This window comes from Penicillium argentinense (assembly GCF_028826775.1).
Source record: "Penicillium argentinense strain IBT 30761 chromosome Unknown utg000002l_segment0_segment0, whole genome shotgun sequence".
NCBI lineage: Eukaryota > Fungi > Ascomycota > Eurotiomycetes > Eurotiales > Aspergillaceae > Penicillium > Penicillium argentinense.
This window is the reverse complement of record NW_026622661.1, coordinates 2,159,007-2,175,319: the sequence shown is the minus strand read 5'-3', so window position 1 is coordinate 2,175,319 and position 16,313 is coordinate 2,159,007. Positions and strand designations below refer to the sequence as shown.

The following is a 16,313-nucleotide window of genomic DNA, read 5'->3' as shown; positions in this document are numbered from 1 at the left end:
CAATATGATGAGCTTCGGAGATTCCGAAAAAGCCTTCACTGCTGTGCCAATTTTTCTTCCGACCCCGAGAAGGCAGTGCTCGTAAAAATAAAGTCCCTGGAGAACTCTAGATCCATATCCAAGTCAAAGTCCTGCAGATGATTCTCCTCAAAGTTATTCGTCAGACCGACCGCCGGCTGACTGTGCTTGGAGAGATCGGCGGACTGGAATTTGTCCGGGTTGCTGTTGGCACGCGACTCAGTGAAAGGTTGTCGAGCAGAACGTTGCGCGGTGTCGGGAGTCTTCGTCGCCGACCGTGTAGTAGGGGCTGCAGGGGTTCGGGGCGGAGGCTGTGATGGGTTTAGGGAGAGTCGGTTCGCTCGGGGTCGCTTTGGAGAAGGTCTCTTGGAAGAATGTTCCTGGAGATTGGTGGATTCAAACGACTGCACCAATTGCGAATCCTCGTCATATGCGGCAGAGTGACACGCTGCTGCCTGAGAAGGTCCGCTCGTTCTAGTTTGCTGTTTTGTGGTGGACTGGGGCTCGGTTGGCTGCGCAGAGAACCCCATGACGCTCATCAAGCGACCAATGTGTTGTTGAGCCTCGGAAAATTCTCTGGCTTTGGCCTCTCTCTCATCCCGCATGGCTTGTATCTATTTCAAAGTTAGTACAAAGAAACACTCTAACGTGGAAAAGATCGTACCTTTCTCTCCAAGTGCTGTAGGCGTTTGTCCTTAGACTGGAGTTTCTTGGAAGCATCGCTAGCGGCCTCTTGCATTGCTGCACGTAGGCGTGCGACTTCCCTTTTTTCGTTTGCAACCTATGCGAATCATGGATTAGCAGCGGATCAAGGAATATGGAATCTATGACTGCTCACCTCTGTTGCGACTTTGGAGATTTCAATTTCGTGCTGTTGCTGGAGAGTCTCCCTCCCCGAAATTGACTTCTCTTCGGCCTCTTGAAGCGAACCGTAGAGTCTCTCGACTTCCCGACTCTGTTCCTCAACCTTGTAATCATCCGTTAGCTTTGGTCCACTATCATCCATGACTAAGGAATGCTCACCGTAACCTTCATGGACGCTGTTTCCATTTTCAGATTCCCGTTGTCTGCCATTAGGCGCTTAACCTCGTCTTCCTTTTCAGAACATAATGACCTGCTTTGCTCCAGAAGAGTTATATGATGCTCCAGATCACGTTCCAAGAGACCAGCCCTTTCTGAAGAGAACAGTTTTACTTGTGACTCAATTTCCAGCGATTGGCGCATATTTTCATTATTGGCTCGAAGAAGCTGTACTTCTGCCTCTAGCTCCTCCAGTTGATCGTCCTTCTCAGTCGAAGTAGCAATCAGATCAAGCTCTCGCGTTCGGAACCTTTCTTTCTCCACGTTGAATATTTCCTCGGAATGGCATTGTTGCTCATGGAGCTGTTGCTGGACAGAGTTGAGAGAAAGGGACAGTTCGTCGACTCGACTATACGCCTTTTCAGCATGCTTTTCCAGCTCAGCCATCTCTTCGCGGAGATCTGAGATTGTCTGGTTAGATCGTCCGAGACTCCGAGCCAACTCTTCATTTTGATACTTGAGTTCCTCGACTTCAAGAACGCATCTGTCGCGGTCTTTCTCAACTGAGCGCAATGGACCTTCGACATCATGGCATCGGCGTTCCATATCGAAGCAGATGTCTTCAATTTTCTTCAGTATGTTCGTATGCGCCATCTCGGAGGTTTGCATAAAAGTGCCAGTGATGGAGGATTTCCAATCCCAGTTCGGAATTTCTTTCGATGCAAACTCTTGTCGATCGCGAAAGAGAAGAGAGCTGCGGAAATTCTTCGACTCGGCATCCGCAAAAGAGCATTTTTGGCTAGTCATGGTCCTCGCCGCGCGCTCCACAAAGGACTTCATGATGGAAATGTCCCTATCACTTCCATTCTGAGACAGTGTGGCCGCAAAGTACATCTGAAAAAGGTTGAGCAAGATTTTGTTCTGCAAAGCGCTGTATGCACACTGGCAGACATCCGATCCCTGGCACTGGTCTCGATCAGTTGTGACTGGGAATTTTACAAAGAGACTCGCAATGGTCTCTTTTGTCGACGCCGAGCTTAAGAGAGAAGACACGATCTGGTGGGACTCATTCGCTTGGAAGCTGGAAAGTAAAGTATCCGCAACGTGTAGGCTCGATAAAGAGTCCTGGTTCAAACTGTTGTCTTTCACAGCATCAACAGTAAATCGGAGAAGTTCGTAAACAATAGACTCGTCGCAGGCAGAGAGACATTCCGTCAAGCGGATGACTAGATCGCGCGACATTGTGGTTAAAGCTCCTCGGCTGTCCCGAGAGACAAGCAGGCGTAGTCCCAGGTTGCGAACCTGCGGTGGGAAATTTTTGATGGGGCAAAGAGATAGCAAGAAGGTCAGACCCTATAGTACAAAATTAGATGATATCCGGTGTGGGCTGATTGGAGGAGACATACCATGAGTTGGATTCCGCGATCCAGGCCATCGCGGGCTATCTTGTCGCACAGCTTGGCAATTTTGGAGGACCCGGCTGAAATCCAAGCATTTTTTTGCTCCGGACCAATAGTATCAATAATCGAAATAGAAAGGCGAATACTCTCCTCTGCTTGGGCTGGCGTGAGAGAGGTACTGCTTGAAGAGCAGGCTAGGATGACTCGCAAGACAACCAAGTCAAGTGTCTTAACCCCACGCTTTGGACCAAAGAAGTGTTGAATGTTAAGAAGCCACGTCGGCGGCTCTGACCCCTGTTGATATCGGGGACTGCGGGACTGGGTGGATGCAATGCGTGCGAAGGTAGCGAGACTCAAGAGAATACCCATGTGATCATCCATATTGCGAAGGGTTTTGGTGAACTCGACTTGCAGATTCGACATAATGTCATCTGGGATTTCGTGAAAAAGGCGCGGAGATGCCTGCAGTGTGCTTACAAGGGTATGCAGGGGGGCCACAGTCTCTGCACATGGACTTCCTGCCATCGATGCGACTAACTTAGCGAGGAAGCCAGCAACTCGACCAGGCAGAACAATGTCTGATGGAAGAGGAGACGATAATATATCAGTACAGGCATTAATGTACTGTGCACAATATTAGTTTCGTGGGTCTGGGACAATGTGGGGATGTTCATATCACTCACTTCGGGCTCCGTTTCCATAGCCTTCTCCAAAAAGGCGTCCAAGACAACGGGATGACGCTTCAGAAGTGCATCTCGAAAGCAAGTCATTCGAGCTGGGACCGATATTAGCGACTAGTATAAGAATACCCCAAGTTCCTGCGTCACTGTGCTCACCAAATGCCGAGAGAAGCGGCAATGCAGCCCGCGATCGAGACAGGCCTTCCATCAAAACGTCCGTCAACAGGCCCACTTGACAAGGCTTCTGCAGAGCCCATACTTCGACTTTTGATGGCGCAACGCGCTGGACGAGCTCGTACAGGTCCTAGATTCGGCGTTAGCGCGATCCCAGAACCGAAAAGACACGAGACGCAGCCTACCTGTAGCGAGGGCACATAGGGCGCAGTCACGACACGTTCTATCTCGCGTACAAGGCGCATGGTATCCTCAGCCATAGCGATCGCGGCTTGGATCGCGGAAATTGTCGTGGTCACGATTGTCGCGCTTATCTCGTGCTCTTGGATGCGCGATGGTTGAACAGGTGAAGTGTTGTCGTGGTTGCCCCGTCAACCGCGGGGGGCTCTTCTGGCCGCCGACCGCAGTGGATCTATGCGATTGCACTACGTCTTCCTCCACTGTCGAACTAGATCCTCGTGCAATTGTGAGCTATGATGATACAATCAGCGCCTTAACGATTCTATTCACTATCTAAGCATCAGGCAGCCCTATTAGATGGTGCTAGATCCTCGGTGCTCCCCCACACCGCTGTTGCCCCCACGCGCGGAACTGATTCCTCTCGGCCGAATCTGATGCGGGGGAAGCCTCGTGCTGCCTTTGCCCCGAGGCCTACGTCTGACGGACTTTCTTTCTTTCTAATGTCAAACTATTCCATGCGATCGTGAATTTGCTCAACCTTCGCTTCAGCTGTTCAATTGTGCGCATATATCCTCATGGCCATGCGAGCGCCCACCCTCCGGGGCTTCTCCACTCCCCGCATGGCCCTGTGCCATCCCCGGATTCCCCTCCCAACACGTTGGGCCAATAGATCCACTGGAATTCGCAGCAACTCCAGCAGTAGAGAAACGAAAGAGCAGCAACATCAACTCTCGTCAGGCTCAAGCTCTAACTCATCCAACAACTCGACTTCTTGGAGCCCAGCTCGGACTCTCTTAATCTCCGCATTCGCTGCGGGGTTGGGATACACCTACGCTTATTACAACAAGATCTCCAATAATTCCCAGGCATCTGTGAAGCCTCAGTACGCCTCGGCGAAGGACTGCGAGAAGGTATATCCGTCAAGGCAGAGCGTCTGTAAGAAAGCACAGACTGACAATCGCAGGTCATTACCGAACTGCGGGCCAAGCTGGGTGAAGACACCGTGTCTACCGACGAAGATGATCTCGAGCGACACGGCTATTCCGAATGGTCCAGCCTCAACGCCGATCGTCTTCCCGTCGCAATTGCTTACCCCCAAACCACCGAGGATGTCGTGGAAATCGCAAAAGTCTGCCACAAGTATCGCATGCCCATGATCCCCTTCTCCGGCGGGTCCAGCCTAGAAGCCAATTTCTCCGCCCCCTACGGTGGAATGACAATTGACTTCGCCATGATGAACAAGGTTCTGGAAATTCACGAGAATGACATGGACGTTGTGGTTCAGCCGTCAATTGGGTGGATGGACCTGAACGAGCAGATCAAGGAGACGGGTCTTTTCTTCCCTGTTGACCCCGGTCCATCTGCCATGATCGGCGGCATGGTTGGTACCAACTGCAGTGGAACAAATGCAGTGAGATATGGTACGATGAAGGACTGGGTGATCAACCTCACTGTCGTCTTGGCTGACGGTCGGGTCATGAAAACACGTCGACGCCCTCGGAAGACCTCCGCCGGATATAATCTTACCGGGCTGCTTGTCGGATCAGAGGGGACATTGGGAATAGTGACAGAAGCAACTCTGAAATTGGCGCCTATCCCAGAAGAAACTCGAGTTGGTGTTGTTTCATTCCCAACGATTCGTGATTGCGCCTCGACAGCGATGCAATTGATTCGCAAGGGTATTCAGGTACAATGTATGGAGATCTTGGATGACGTTCAGATGGACGTGATTAATCGTGCTGGCGGAACGGGACGGACCTGGAGTGTCTCGCCAACTCTCTTCTTCAAGTTCTCTGGGACCTCGGCGGGCGTTGAGGATAGCATCAACCTGACTCGAAACCTCGCAAAAGACAACCGCGCCGAAACGTTCCAGTTTGCCCAGGATGAGAAGGAGGCCCACGACCTCTGGTCTGCTCGTAAGCAGTCCCTATGGAGCATGATGGCCCTGCGCAAGGAAGGATCCGAAGTTTGGTCTACAGATGTTGCTGTACCAATTTCCAGACTTCCCGATATCATTGGTGTGTACCCAAACACTCTGCTCCCTCGATACGCAATTGTTACTGACCGGCCCAGAAATATCGAAGAAGGAATTAGATGACCTTGGTATCTTTGCTAGCATTTTGGGTCACATTGGAGATGGAAATTTCCACTCGAGCATCATGTACGACCGCAATGACCCAGAAGAGAAAGCTCGAGTGGAGAAAGTTGTATACGACATGGTTGACCGAGCTTTGGAGATGGAGGGCTCCTGCACGGTATGGAGTCTTAACATCGTTCCGCGAACACCGCTGGTGCTAACACATCTCATAGGGTGAACACGGTGTCGGCCTGGGCAAGAAGGACTCCTTGCGAAAGGAAGTTGGAGAGGGAACCATTGACGTTATGCGCAGTCTGAAGCGATCGCTGGATCCACACTGGTTGTTGAACCCAGGGAAGATATTCGATGTGGAGGAGTGACCTGTATTGTACATATTATGACTGGGACATAGATAAAACTTTCGGTAGGATCTAGATTATATCCAGAGCATACTTTCTTTTTTCTCTGCACAGAAACACTGTGAAGTATTCTTCTAATAGAGACAATCTCGTAATAGATGATTTACATGTACTCGATCTGCTTGCCGGGTATCGTATAGGAAGGCTCGTGGTTATGAGATGGCTCTTCGGCAATGAATCTCCAAAATTGGACGACCTTCACATAGAGTAATGTTACCCAAAAAGTACAAGGAGGGATATATGGATAGTCCATGTCTTGTAGAAACTCAGGAAACGTAGAGATTTGTTACGCGCTAGTGGCTGGGCGCGGTGAACCTAAGTGTTCCTGGGTTATATTTGCCTTAAGCATTCGTAACTCCAAGCCTGTCCGCAACCGTACCGTTGCTACACTGAGCCTTACACGGACTCGGGTCTTTAGGATGCTTGCGGAGATGCGCCAGTCGAGTGCGCCAAGTAGGTCATTCCGAAGAGCTCCCCTACTTGAAGGATGCTTGGCTTTAATTGAATTGTGATGCATTAATCAACAGTAGATTCAAATAACAATATGTGAATTGATCGCGAAGAACTAAATACATGTGCGTAAAGGAGTGTCTTTATACATCCAGTCCTTCCTATTCTATTATTGGAGTTGAATGTCACGTGACCTATTGAAGTGTGTTGGAATCCATAGTTAGTTGGTTCGGAGGTGGATTATCTAAATTGCCGATTGTTTTGTATTAGTCAGCTTACCCCATAAATTGCCGGATAGGGGCTATACAGCAATTCAGACTCTCTTTTTGCGATTCCATTGGCTGCACCCTGTGTAGCGACTAAGTGTGATGTGCCTGAGGCCTTGTGTTGCTTTCTGCCTTGGACGTGATCTCCCGGGGTTTGAGCGCGCTTCCTCCGGATGATTGGTTGTGAGTTGTTCCTCAGTAAGCCGCAGCCAATCATAATTGCAGGGTACATAACAAGATGTCGTGAAGCGTAGTGCTCTCAATTGTCTCACCCGTTAGGCAGTTCCCCTCCCCATCTCTTCTCTGCATCGCCAGGCGCTTGTAGAATTCTTCGGCTCGCGGCAATTTCTCCATTATCAACATCTCCTCATCGATAGACTCAGCATTGAAATTCACATTCGAAACTCTCGGTCTCACGGGTCTGGATTTCATTTCTTCGAGCTCCGTATCTTCAGTGTCGTCAGAAATTTCAGTGGTGTCGGATCTTCCAGGGCTATCATAGCATTCAGATCCTGCAGAGCTGTCCGAGGTTGGCCTCCTCATAACTGGCTCATTACGGCTCCTGCATCCAAATCGGAGAACAACATGTCGCATCTGACCGTCCCGACCGTTCCGAGTCCGACGTTTCACGACATCATATTCCCGACACCGAGCGTGGATCTGGACTTCCTCTAAGCCTTCCTCCCATGTCTCATATGTTGCACCAACCCGTGACGGCATGAGCGGAATAATTCCATTCTCAACGTCGTCTGGGAAATTTAACTTTTCCTCGTCGTCAGAGGAATCAATTGCATAGTCATCATCCGATTCCATTTGTGGAGAAGCATTGAAAGCATCATGGTCCGTGAGGGCAACCGTCATTTGGGTAGAAACGAGGCAGGGGAGCAATTGAGTAGTTGCAGGATAAATTGATTTCGATCAAACAACAATCCTAAATAGATTATTCGAAGCTTCAGCCAAATTCCTGGTTTGGACTGAGTAGGGCTTCGCCTAGCCTAGCTAGATTTGACGTTTGGAATCGTAGCATTATCACATGAGATGATGAATTGCCAGCGTAGAGTATGTGTAGAGTGCCATATCCATCATATTACAGTAGGAGTTATTACTGGTATATTCCAGGCAAACAAGCTCTGTATTTTCACCATATGACGGAAGGACAATTTTCTCTCAGCATGTATTCGGCAACTTCAACCGATGCACTGAGAATCAACAATGATCTCTCTGCCGGTCCATAGCCTATTTATTTTCCGGTGAGGGGGTCTCCTCGCGTCCTCATCATCGGTGCGGGAGTGACTGCTCTGACCCTATCCTGGTTCCTCTTAGACCGTGGGTACCATGTTACCATCACTTTCAGAGAGTGGACGAGCTATGGCGATGGCCCGCGTCTTACATCTCAGATCGCCGATGTGATCTGGGAGCTTCCCCGGCTGGATGTGGACCGCAGGCGCTCCAAGGAAGGCTTCCCATGGTCTAGAAACGGGCTCTCGAAAGCTTGGATGTATTCCGCGTAATTGCGGACAATAAGGCTATCGCGGAGCCGTACGGAGTGAAGATGAGGGCTCCACGAGGATAAATCGAAGCAGACAAGATCCAGTCTATCCATGACTCTGGGATGGACGGCTTCTCTCAGGGTGCCCATCTCTTCGATAAATATGGGGTCAATACCGACTCCCACGATGGACTGAAGGATGCCTATGAGCACATTTCCCCGATTTTTGACTCTTTTCCCGGTTTTTGACTCCGGTGTTGCAATGGCAATCCGCACAAGACTGGTCCGAAGCAAGGGGGCCAGAAAATGGAAACCGATACACTCAACAGAGGTCCTTGCTCAGGAAGAACAACTGCTAGGCATATATGAGGCAGATACCATCGTTAATGCCATGGGCGTCTGGGCTGGGGAGACCGCCGCAGATGACACCGTTTACCCTGTGCGCGGGGGGTTGTTGCGCCTGATAAATGACGGTTCGGCCTTTCACAAGGGTGGAGAACTGCATGGTTGTTTCATCCAAGACGATGTACAATGGAAATTTCCGGGACACGGCAGTCATCTACTGCCCCGCTTTATTTTGCATCAGGATTCCTGGTTTTTGGACGTGTACCCAATACGTGAAGCAGTTCAATGAATGCGAGTCCGATGTAAGGTTGCTTCCTGCGCTGAAAAATGGCCCGCCCGGAGCCTAGATACCCTCTGGATCAAGGGAGATCAAGGGAAATCAAGGGTGAAGACCGATGAGAGAGGCTCATGTGCACGTGGAGCGCGATGAACGAAAGACAAGCCAGGGCCAGCGAAGATGTGTTCTTCATGTTACGGGCCGTTCGAAAGAAACAGAGTCATTCAGTGCCTACAGACGAGAATCTCGAAGATGAAGAAGGAGAAAGAAAGGAAGTCCGCCAGAAAAAGAGGGCTTAAGTACCCAGCAAACGCGCACCAGCGAACGCGTAGTGTAAACGACCCAAAATTATACCTCAGGCACCCTTCCACGAGATGAGGCTATTCCCAGGTTCATCCGTCACACTTCATTCGTACGACATAGAGGAGCGGGATAGTCCCTGGAATTTGGTTCGGCGAGACAAGTTGTACGGCTTCTCCAGGGTGCATGAAAGGACTCTTTGTAGAGACTTTGCGGTTGATGAGCACTCGATCGAGACGAAAAAGTTGCCAAATGGGAGCATTGTGGCCAATGGATGCCATATCCAAGCAGAGAACCAGATTGCTTTCCGTATTCAGAGAGGGACCATATGCAACCTTTCTCTAAGGCCCATAGTCATCGTATGGCTTCTCATCTCGTATTGAATGGGCATAAAAAACACCAGCATAGGCAGAGCATATTGCTCCGGCGACATATTCGAACCAAAGCATTTTTTGAACAATGCCAGCATCCCCGTGAGCCCTACAAATTTGAAAATAATCCCATATCCGGCGATTCGCTAACTGAGAAATACCGATCGAAGCGATTCGAATTCTTCGAAAGCCATGAACAAAAAAAATACGCCTTCAATAGCCAAAACCCGCACGAGTAACCCTTTCAAAATAGGATTACCCGGAGGAGGCGTTTGGGAAGATATCTTGAAATCTGGATCCTCGAATGATAAAGGGGACTGGAATCCGTCTTTGACAGCGATTTGGTGTTGGTGCAATACCTTTCGGACTTCCTGCACTGCAGTGTATAATTCCTCAACGGAGCGACGCAAGGCGGCAATCTCATCTTTGCCATTATGCTAGGTGGGCGGGATATCTGCTGACTATGCCTGACGAGAGGAGAAGGACATTTTCAACAGGAGTAGAGTTGCAAGGATGAAGATGCCGAGAGAGAATATGGCGGGCCGAAATTCGCTGCCCATGGCAGGCGCGCCAGGTCTGGGAGCCATCGGATTTGCGAAGGAGGAGCCTACTTTCGAAGTGAGCGACGACAACGCCGACACAGCGTCCATGAGTGAGTTCTGACGAGGAGATAGAAAAGGGAGTTTCGACTCGGTGGGGATTTCGGGGCCAAAACTCAAGGCGATCCGTGATCAACGCATCGCCAATATTAGAGTGCACTTTTTGTGGGGAAATTAACCAAGCAGTCCGAGATCCAGGCTTAGCGCGTATCCACCTGCCCAGGTGGGAACCTGGCTAAAACCTTCATATTGATCCTTGACATAGGGCCGGCCTAGATAGCAGCTGGTTAGAGGCTGGGAGGTGAATGAATGCTGTTTCCTGTGACCCCTCACCCGAGCCGCGCACCGAGGTCCGAAGTACTCATGAGCACGCGGGTGCCCTCTCACTCGATTTAAGACCCAACAGGATTATTTGTGAGTCGGCTAGGAAAAGGTATATAAGATAATTCATATTTCAACATCATTAATTACTCTGCGAAATAACATGGGCCACACAGAGACAGAAACAATGGCCATAAGCCCCCATGCATCGTATTCTTTGGAGGATGTCGCATCTCACAACCAAGAGAATAGTTTATGGGTTATCATCGACGACAAGATCTTTGATCTCACAAGCTACCTAGATGACCATCCGGGTGGGAAGAAAGGTCCGTTACTGCGATCTCGATCATTTCCATTCTGAAGTTCTCCTGCCATTTTGACGAATTACTTGTATCTTACGTTCTATTCCCTCTGCAGTCCTACTTTCCGTGGGTGGCCAAGATGCGACCAAGAAGTACCATAAATACCATCGACCAGCAATCATGCACAAGTACGGGAACGATCTCTGTATCGGGACACTGAGAAGAGATTCAAAGCCAGGGAAAGGTCTTCAGAAACTATTTTCTTCAATCTTCCACCGTTGATGAGCAATTTTGTCAAGCATCAAATGCCCATTGTAAACTATAATATCCTTCTCGTTCGTAATAACAACAGAAGTAGTAGCAGCCGAGCATGTTACATAACAATATTCTGTAATGTCTTTGCAAGCTGGTCCGGCATGCTCAAAAATGGCGAATGAGAGCTTGGAAGACGGTACGTGTTTTCAGGGCCTCCCATCTTAGAGGCGAATAGCTCCTGCATTGGAGGGGGTAGAGCTCGATCCTCCTCGCAAACAATATATGCATATGGGATTTCTTTCCATGGTTCGTATGTTGATTCTCCAGAGAATACCGCCTGAGAGGTGTGCAGTGTTAGAGAATTCCACTTCTCTTGGCTCTCCATAGGTATGTCCTGACAGCCAATATCGCCTGCCCCATCGGCAAGGACGTAATCATGCTGTTCAGTGTCAGTTTTATTCTAAAGACGAACTTGTCCAAATACCTCGCATGTAGAAATGCAATAGGAGTCCACCTACTTCGACTTTCATCCATGGCAGATAGTGTCCACCCAGAATACCCAATATACTCTGGCCTTTGTCCAGCGCGAATGCGGAGAGGAATATCACTTTTATCACGTTACCGGACTTGCCTTCATTCTCACGAGCAGACTTTGTGAGCCCCTCGACGGCTGAGGAAGCAACGATGCCCCCGTAGGAGAGGGCAACGATGATAACGTCACGTCCTTCTTCGAAGAGACATCGTCCTCGAGTGTCTTTGAAGGGGGTTCAGCACCAATCGACGGGTGCGCGGGGCAAGCAGAGGGGACCCCGAGGGCTTCCAGGCGAGAACGAGTAGCACTGAAGAAGGCCGGGATGACCCAAGCGTCACGACAGAAGACGAAGGTAGGTTTGCTCATCCTGACCCAGCTTGGATTGTAGCCTGGACGAGTATCGAAATCACAGCAAGACTGAACGAGAATCGGGCATCGCGGCCAGGGAGCCGGAAGTCAGGATATCCGGCACTCTTGCTAGTGTACATCCCGGCAACCTGTAAGCAGTTAAAATGATTGAAATGGCCAAACGGTTGAGCTCATTCTGGAATGAATCATGTTATTCGAGGGAGGACTAGAGAAGAGCCATGTGGGTCGGGGTCCGAGATGGCGCTCGCGAAGACGCGTGTTGATCAATGAGCACTGAACAGAAGAGCTGGCGGTTTTAGCCCGGCTTAGTATGTATTTTCTGGGCCACTTCGCCTATCACAGCGTCGTCATCGCCCGTAAAATGATTGCGGGGCGATAATGTAGTCGGATTGGCCCGCCCGTCCTGTTGTGCGGCTCGACCATTGGATTGTCAAAAGTTGCCGGTAATATCGCCGTCTTCGAGCCGGATTCTCTGCTAGGACGACTCAGGCTAAGGATTATGTGATAACCCGTTATCATGCATTGTTGCCCACCATAGGACACAGCACTGCATTTTCTTAGAGATTGCAGGCTTTGTCTCGACCAGATGCGTCGGTCTACGCAAGGGCTTTTTGAGAGGCTTAAAAACGGTAGAGTTGGTGCAAGAATATTCTGAACTAATTTGAGAGATGTTTGATGATGATTAATATCTCGATGAACAGGGAAGACACATTCAGAGCTCCTTATTAAAAAAAAAAAAAAAAAAAAAAAGGTTGGATCCTTTCACCAAAAGTTCCGGTTGTCGAGCTGGCAACTCCCCACTGGATTCGTCTGCGGTCCCTCGCTAGGGCTGCGGAAGGTCTGCGTCCGCTATTGCGGCCTGGTAGCTGGATGTAACAAGGTTGCGGCTCAGGTGGGACGGGCGGCGTGATCTGTAGGTTCGAGAGGCTGGCGGGTAGGAGGATTTGCAGATCCGGGCACAGTTCCCACGCCCTCTTTTTTTCTTTTTTTTCTTTTAATCTATGACTTTTTCTGACTTCTTGGTTCGAACATTATGAAGATATTTGGTGTTGAAAATGGTGATGCTAGAGAGCGTGCAACGACGGTACTTGAAGATACTTTATTTACCTAATCGTGCGAAAGCGAGAGTTCAATTCCGCGCAATGGCGAAAGTGACATTTCAGTTTGGGACACGCAGGACTCCCTTGTAGGGGCGTAGTATAGCATATTCCATTTTTATCCACTGAAGGCAAACTGAACAATGTCGCCGTCGTATTTTCCGTCCTCGATACCCATCACCTGGCTTCCAAGACTCATCCTTCGTCCAGCACATGACTCAGCACTGTCACAGACCCTGGATGCCGACACTGGTTTATCCCGAACCGGACCTGTTCTGCTATGTTTGACCGCTTTGTATATATACAGTGGCACCGCAAAAGTCTGTGAGACCACTCCCCCCCCAATTGACCGCTCCCATCTCCACCTTCCTAAAATTGGCAAATATACTCTGCCGCGTTGTAGTATCGCGTTCGCGTCTCTTTATACACCCCTCTACATCACACAATGCCTCGTGTAAGAGCTTTACCACAGCGCCTAGTTCCTAAGGGCCCTCTCCCTACACCTCCTAGGCCACCTACTCCTCCACCTACAAGCACACCACGTCGCCGGAATTGTGCATTAGACCCTAATCTACGTACCCAGATCACTACATTGAAAGAGATCGCTGGGTGGTCTTATAGGGAAATCCACAAGAAATTCTCTGATCTACCACTCTCAACTATCAAAATGACATGCCTACGGTCAAGAGTTCGGCAAAAAGAGCAGTCTTTGAAGCGGTCTGGGCGTCCAAAGATCCTCCAGAAGATTCACGAAACACCCCGAGTTACATATGAAGATCTACTCTCTGGGGTCATCAATAAGTGCAAAAAAGACTCAATCGCTCGTCTTCTCTGTGTTGAGAACCTTCGAAAGTGGCGAGTGATGAAACGACCCTATCTAAGACCTGAACATGCTGAACAACGATTGGCGTGGGCTTTACGGTATCAACACTATACAAAGGAGGATTTTGATCGTGTCTTCTGGACTGACAAATGTACAGTTGAGCGTGGTATCGGCCTTCGACCCGAGTGGACATTCATTCGTCCTGGAGAGCAAGCAATTCAAGGCGAAGTCTATTCAACTCCATACCGAGGATTCCAAATTAAACAGAAGTTTTGGGCTTCATTTTCTGGCTCCTCTCAACGAACTGCTCTTATCCCACTTTCTGGAGATCCGAATTCACATCGACGGGGTGTAAATCGCTTTGTTATTCGTGATTTATATCGCCGAATATTACCAACTTTACTTGTTGATCCAAGGCCAATTTTTCAGCAAGACAATGCTCCATCTCATACTGCAATCATTTTACGTGAATATATTGCTCAGCTTGGACGTGAAATTATGATTTGGCCACCTAATTCACCAGATCTAAATCCAATTGAGAACTTCTGGATGCTGTTGAAACATAAGATCTATCAAATCAGACCAGATCTACTACACATGCCTAATATTGATGATACATTAGAGATTCTGATCACTACAGCAAAGGAGGCCTGGCAGCAACTTGACCTTAGCATTCTAGAAGATCTATCAGATAGTATGCCACGTAGGGTGCAGGCTATTATTGAGTCTAGTGGATGATACACTAAATATTAGTTATATCTGAGTATTACATGAGTTTTTTTGGTGTGGCAGAATTATGGCAGAAAATAGCGATGAATAAGGGGTGGTCACAGACTTTTGCGGTGCCACTGTATAGTGTACCTAACCACATCCATTGTGGCTCTAACAATCGCCGAGTGAACCACTTTAATTAGATAATGATCACTGATCAGCTCAGACTGGTCAGGGCCGTGCTCAATTCTACTCAGTGAGCAAAAGCGGCGAGGGGGTGAGCACTAGAACGAAAGGAGCGTGCCAAGAGTTGTCAGACATTCTCCAGCACATATGCGCACCTATATAGACCGGATTATGTCTGGCGGGTGGGGCTTTCCTGTCTCGGCTGCCGCCGCTTTTATGAGGGCACTCAGGCTCAGGCTCACTGAGTAGATATCAGCACAGGCTCAGACTCAGTGATCAGGTCAGTGGGGTCATGTGATCAATGAGTAATGCTCAGTGATCGCTCAGTGATCGCTCAGTGACCAATCAGTGATCGTTCAAATTCGCTTAGTGATCAGGCAGTGCTTAGTCACACGGTAATGTTGCTCGTCCAATCAGAGGTTGACTCCTATCGTATCTCTCGCTATTCCTAAATTGGTATGGCCCGTAAGGTTGTATATTCTGTGACAACTAGTACCTTGACGCTTGTAAGCTGAGTGACTGTTTAAACAAAAGACTGCGTCACTCTTGCTCACCGCATTAAATGATTGTTTAAAAAAAAAGACTGCGCCACTCTTGCCCACCGCATCAAAGATAGGGCTGGACCAGCCCGTTCAGGATGACATGGTCAAGAGTTATTCCTCCACCATGTCTCGTGCTGAGTTTGTAATCTCTCAAATATAAAAGATAGACCCCATTCCCCTCAATATTCCATTCATTGCACACCTTCCATTCATATGTCCTTACCAAAGTCCAATCCTGCCTAATATTGTGTCTATTCAACAACAAATCTCAGAGATATCTGAGTATGGGCCAAAAAGCCTTTTTCGCCAATCGTGATGATCAAGCCAAAGAGAGGCGGCGTCTTCAACGACAGAGAAATGGATATCTGCCTGGCGCTTTCAAGGAAGAAGACGAAGTTCGAAGAAAAGATAAGAAGCTCCCGAAAACCAAGGAATTACATCAAGAAGCTCTGGATCTTTGGTTCGAGTAGGTTTAAAAACAGTGACTCATAATCGACAATAAGGCTGACTTTGCCAGGTTCACAGGAGACCCAGAAAATGGATTCCAAGATTACAAAACCGTCCAAGGTTGCCAGCCTCCAGGCCATGAAATGGTCAAGGCATTCATTCGCTGGTATGCGGACTCTACTTACGGCCGACTCAGCAAAAGCAGAAAACCAACCGTGAGAACAACCAAGGCATGCGCAGAGAGATTTTTCGGCGGATTTAGGGACTTTACCAAAACTGAGGTCCCTGAAACGGACCGAACAGAAATTTACACTGTGAGTTCTCGTTTGCCTCCTTTTCAAACAAGTTCTGACGCCGTGGACGACGAGGTGCAGTGGATAAAAAATACATTGACGAAAGATGGAAAAGTTGTGAATGAAAGAAAACAGAAGTACAACTTCGAAAAAGACGACTTCTTGAAGGTAGTTTCGTCAATGTGGCAGGCTGATCACAAAGGATTCATTCCTGCGCTGATCAAATGTCAAATTCTGTTTGCTCTTCAATTATACCTTTTTACAGGAGCAAGAGTTGGGTCTTTCATGCCTTCCGATGAAAACAAAATGGAACGAGGTCTCCGATATGAAGTAAGGAAACTGTAATTTGAAAAGTTGCCCAATTCTAACC

The 16,313-nt window shown here is 48.8% G+C and overlaps 6 protein-coding genes across 6 annotated transcripts; 3 read left to right on the top strand and 3 right to left on the bottom strand.

The window, feature by feature from the left end:
• Nucleotides 1-35: 35 nt before the first annotated feature.
• Nucleotides 36-3,552, bottom strand: N7532_001654 (uncharacterized protein; the record flags this gene model as incomplete). The annotated part of the gene is made up of 8 exons (XM_056614148.1): nucleotides 36-632; nucleotides 683-799; nucleotides 857-985; nucleotides 1,042-2,391; nucleotides 2,445-3,062; nucleotides 3,122-3,213; nucleotides 3,275-3,422; nucleotides 3,478-3,552. 8 exons carry the CDS (start codon nucleotides 3,550-3,552, stop codon nucleotides 36-38), a joined length of 3,126 nt encoding a protein of 1,041 aa, XP_056479189.1.
• A 501-nt stretch (nucleotides 3,553-4,053) lies between these two features.
• N7532_001653 (FAD-binding oxidoreductase) lies at nucleotides 4,054-5,929 on the top strand (the record flags this gene model as incomplete). Its single annotated transcript, XM_056614147.1, has 4 exons — nucleotides 4,054-4,383; nucleotides 4,437-5,490; nucleotides 5,546-5,727; nucleotides 5,783-5,929. The coding sequence occupies 4 exons, from the start codon at nucleotides 4,054-4,056 to the stop codon at nucleotides 5,927-5,929; spliced, it is 1,713 nt and encodes a 570-aa protein (XP_056479188.1).
• Nucleotides 5,930-6,897: 968 nt separating this feature from the next.
• Nucleotides 6,898-7,545, bottom strand: N7532_001652 (uncharacterized protein; the record flags this gene model as incomplete). The annotated part of the gene is made up of 1 exon (XM_056614146.1): nucleotides 6,898-7,545. One exon carries the CDS (start codon nucleotides 7,543-7,545, stop codon nucleotides 6,898-6,900), a length of 648 nt encoding a protein of 215 aa, XP_056479187.1.
• A 3,028-nt stretch (nucleotides 7,546-10,573) lies between these two features.
• Nucleotides 10,574-10,970, top strand: N7532_001651 (cytochrome b5-like heme/steroid binding domain-containing protein; the record flags this gene model as incomplete). Its single annotated transcript, XM_056614145.1, has 2 exons — nucleotides 10,574-10,712; nucleotides 10,804-10,970. 2 exons carry the CDS (start codon nucleotides 10,574-10,576, stop codon nucleotides 10,968-10,970), a joined length of 306 nt encoding a protein of 101 aa, XP_056479186.1.
• A 91-nt stretch (nucleotides 10,971-11,061) lies between these two features.
• On the bottom strand, nucleotides 11,062-11,841 carry N7532_001650 (alpha/beta hydrolase; the record flags this gene model as incomplete). The annotated part of the gene is made up of 3 exons (XM_056614144.1): nucleotides 11,062-11,382; nucleotides 11,462-11,697; nucleotides 11,718-11,841. 3 exons carry the CDS (start codon nucleotides 11,839-11,841, stop codon nucleotides 11,062-11,064), a joined length of 681 nt encoding a protein of 226 aa, XP_056479185.1.
• A 3,646-nt stretch (nucleotides 11,842-15,487) lies between these two features.
• On the top strand, nucleotides 15,488-16,288 carry N7532_001649 (uncharacterized protein; the record flags this gene model as incomplete). Its single annotated transcript, XM_056614143.1, has 2 exons — nucleotides 15,488-15,669; nucleotides 15,721-16,288. 2 exons carry the CDS (start codon nucleotides 15,488-15,490, stop codon nucleotides 16,286-16,288), a joined length of 750 nt encoding a protein of 249 aa, XP_056479184.1.
• Nucleotides 16,289-16,313: the final 25 nt, after the last annotated feature.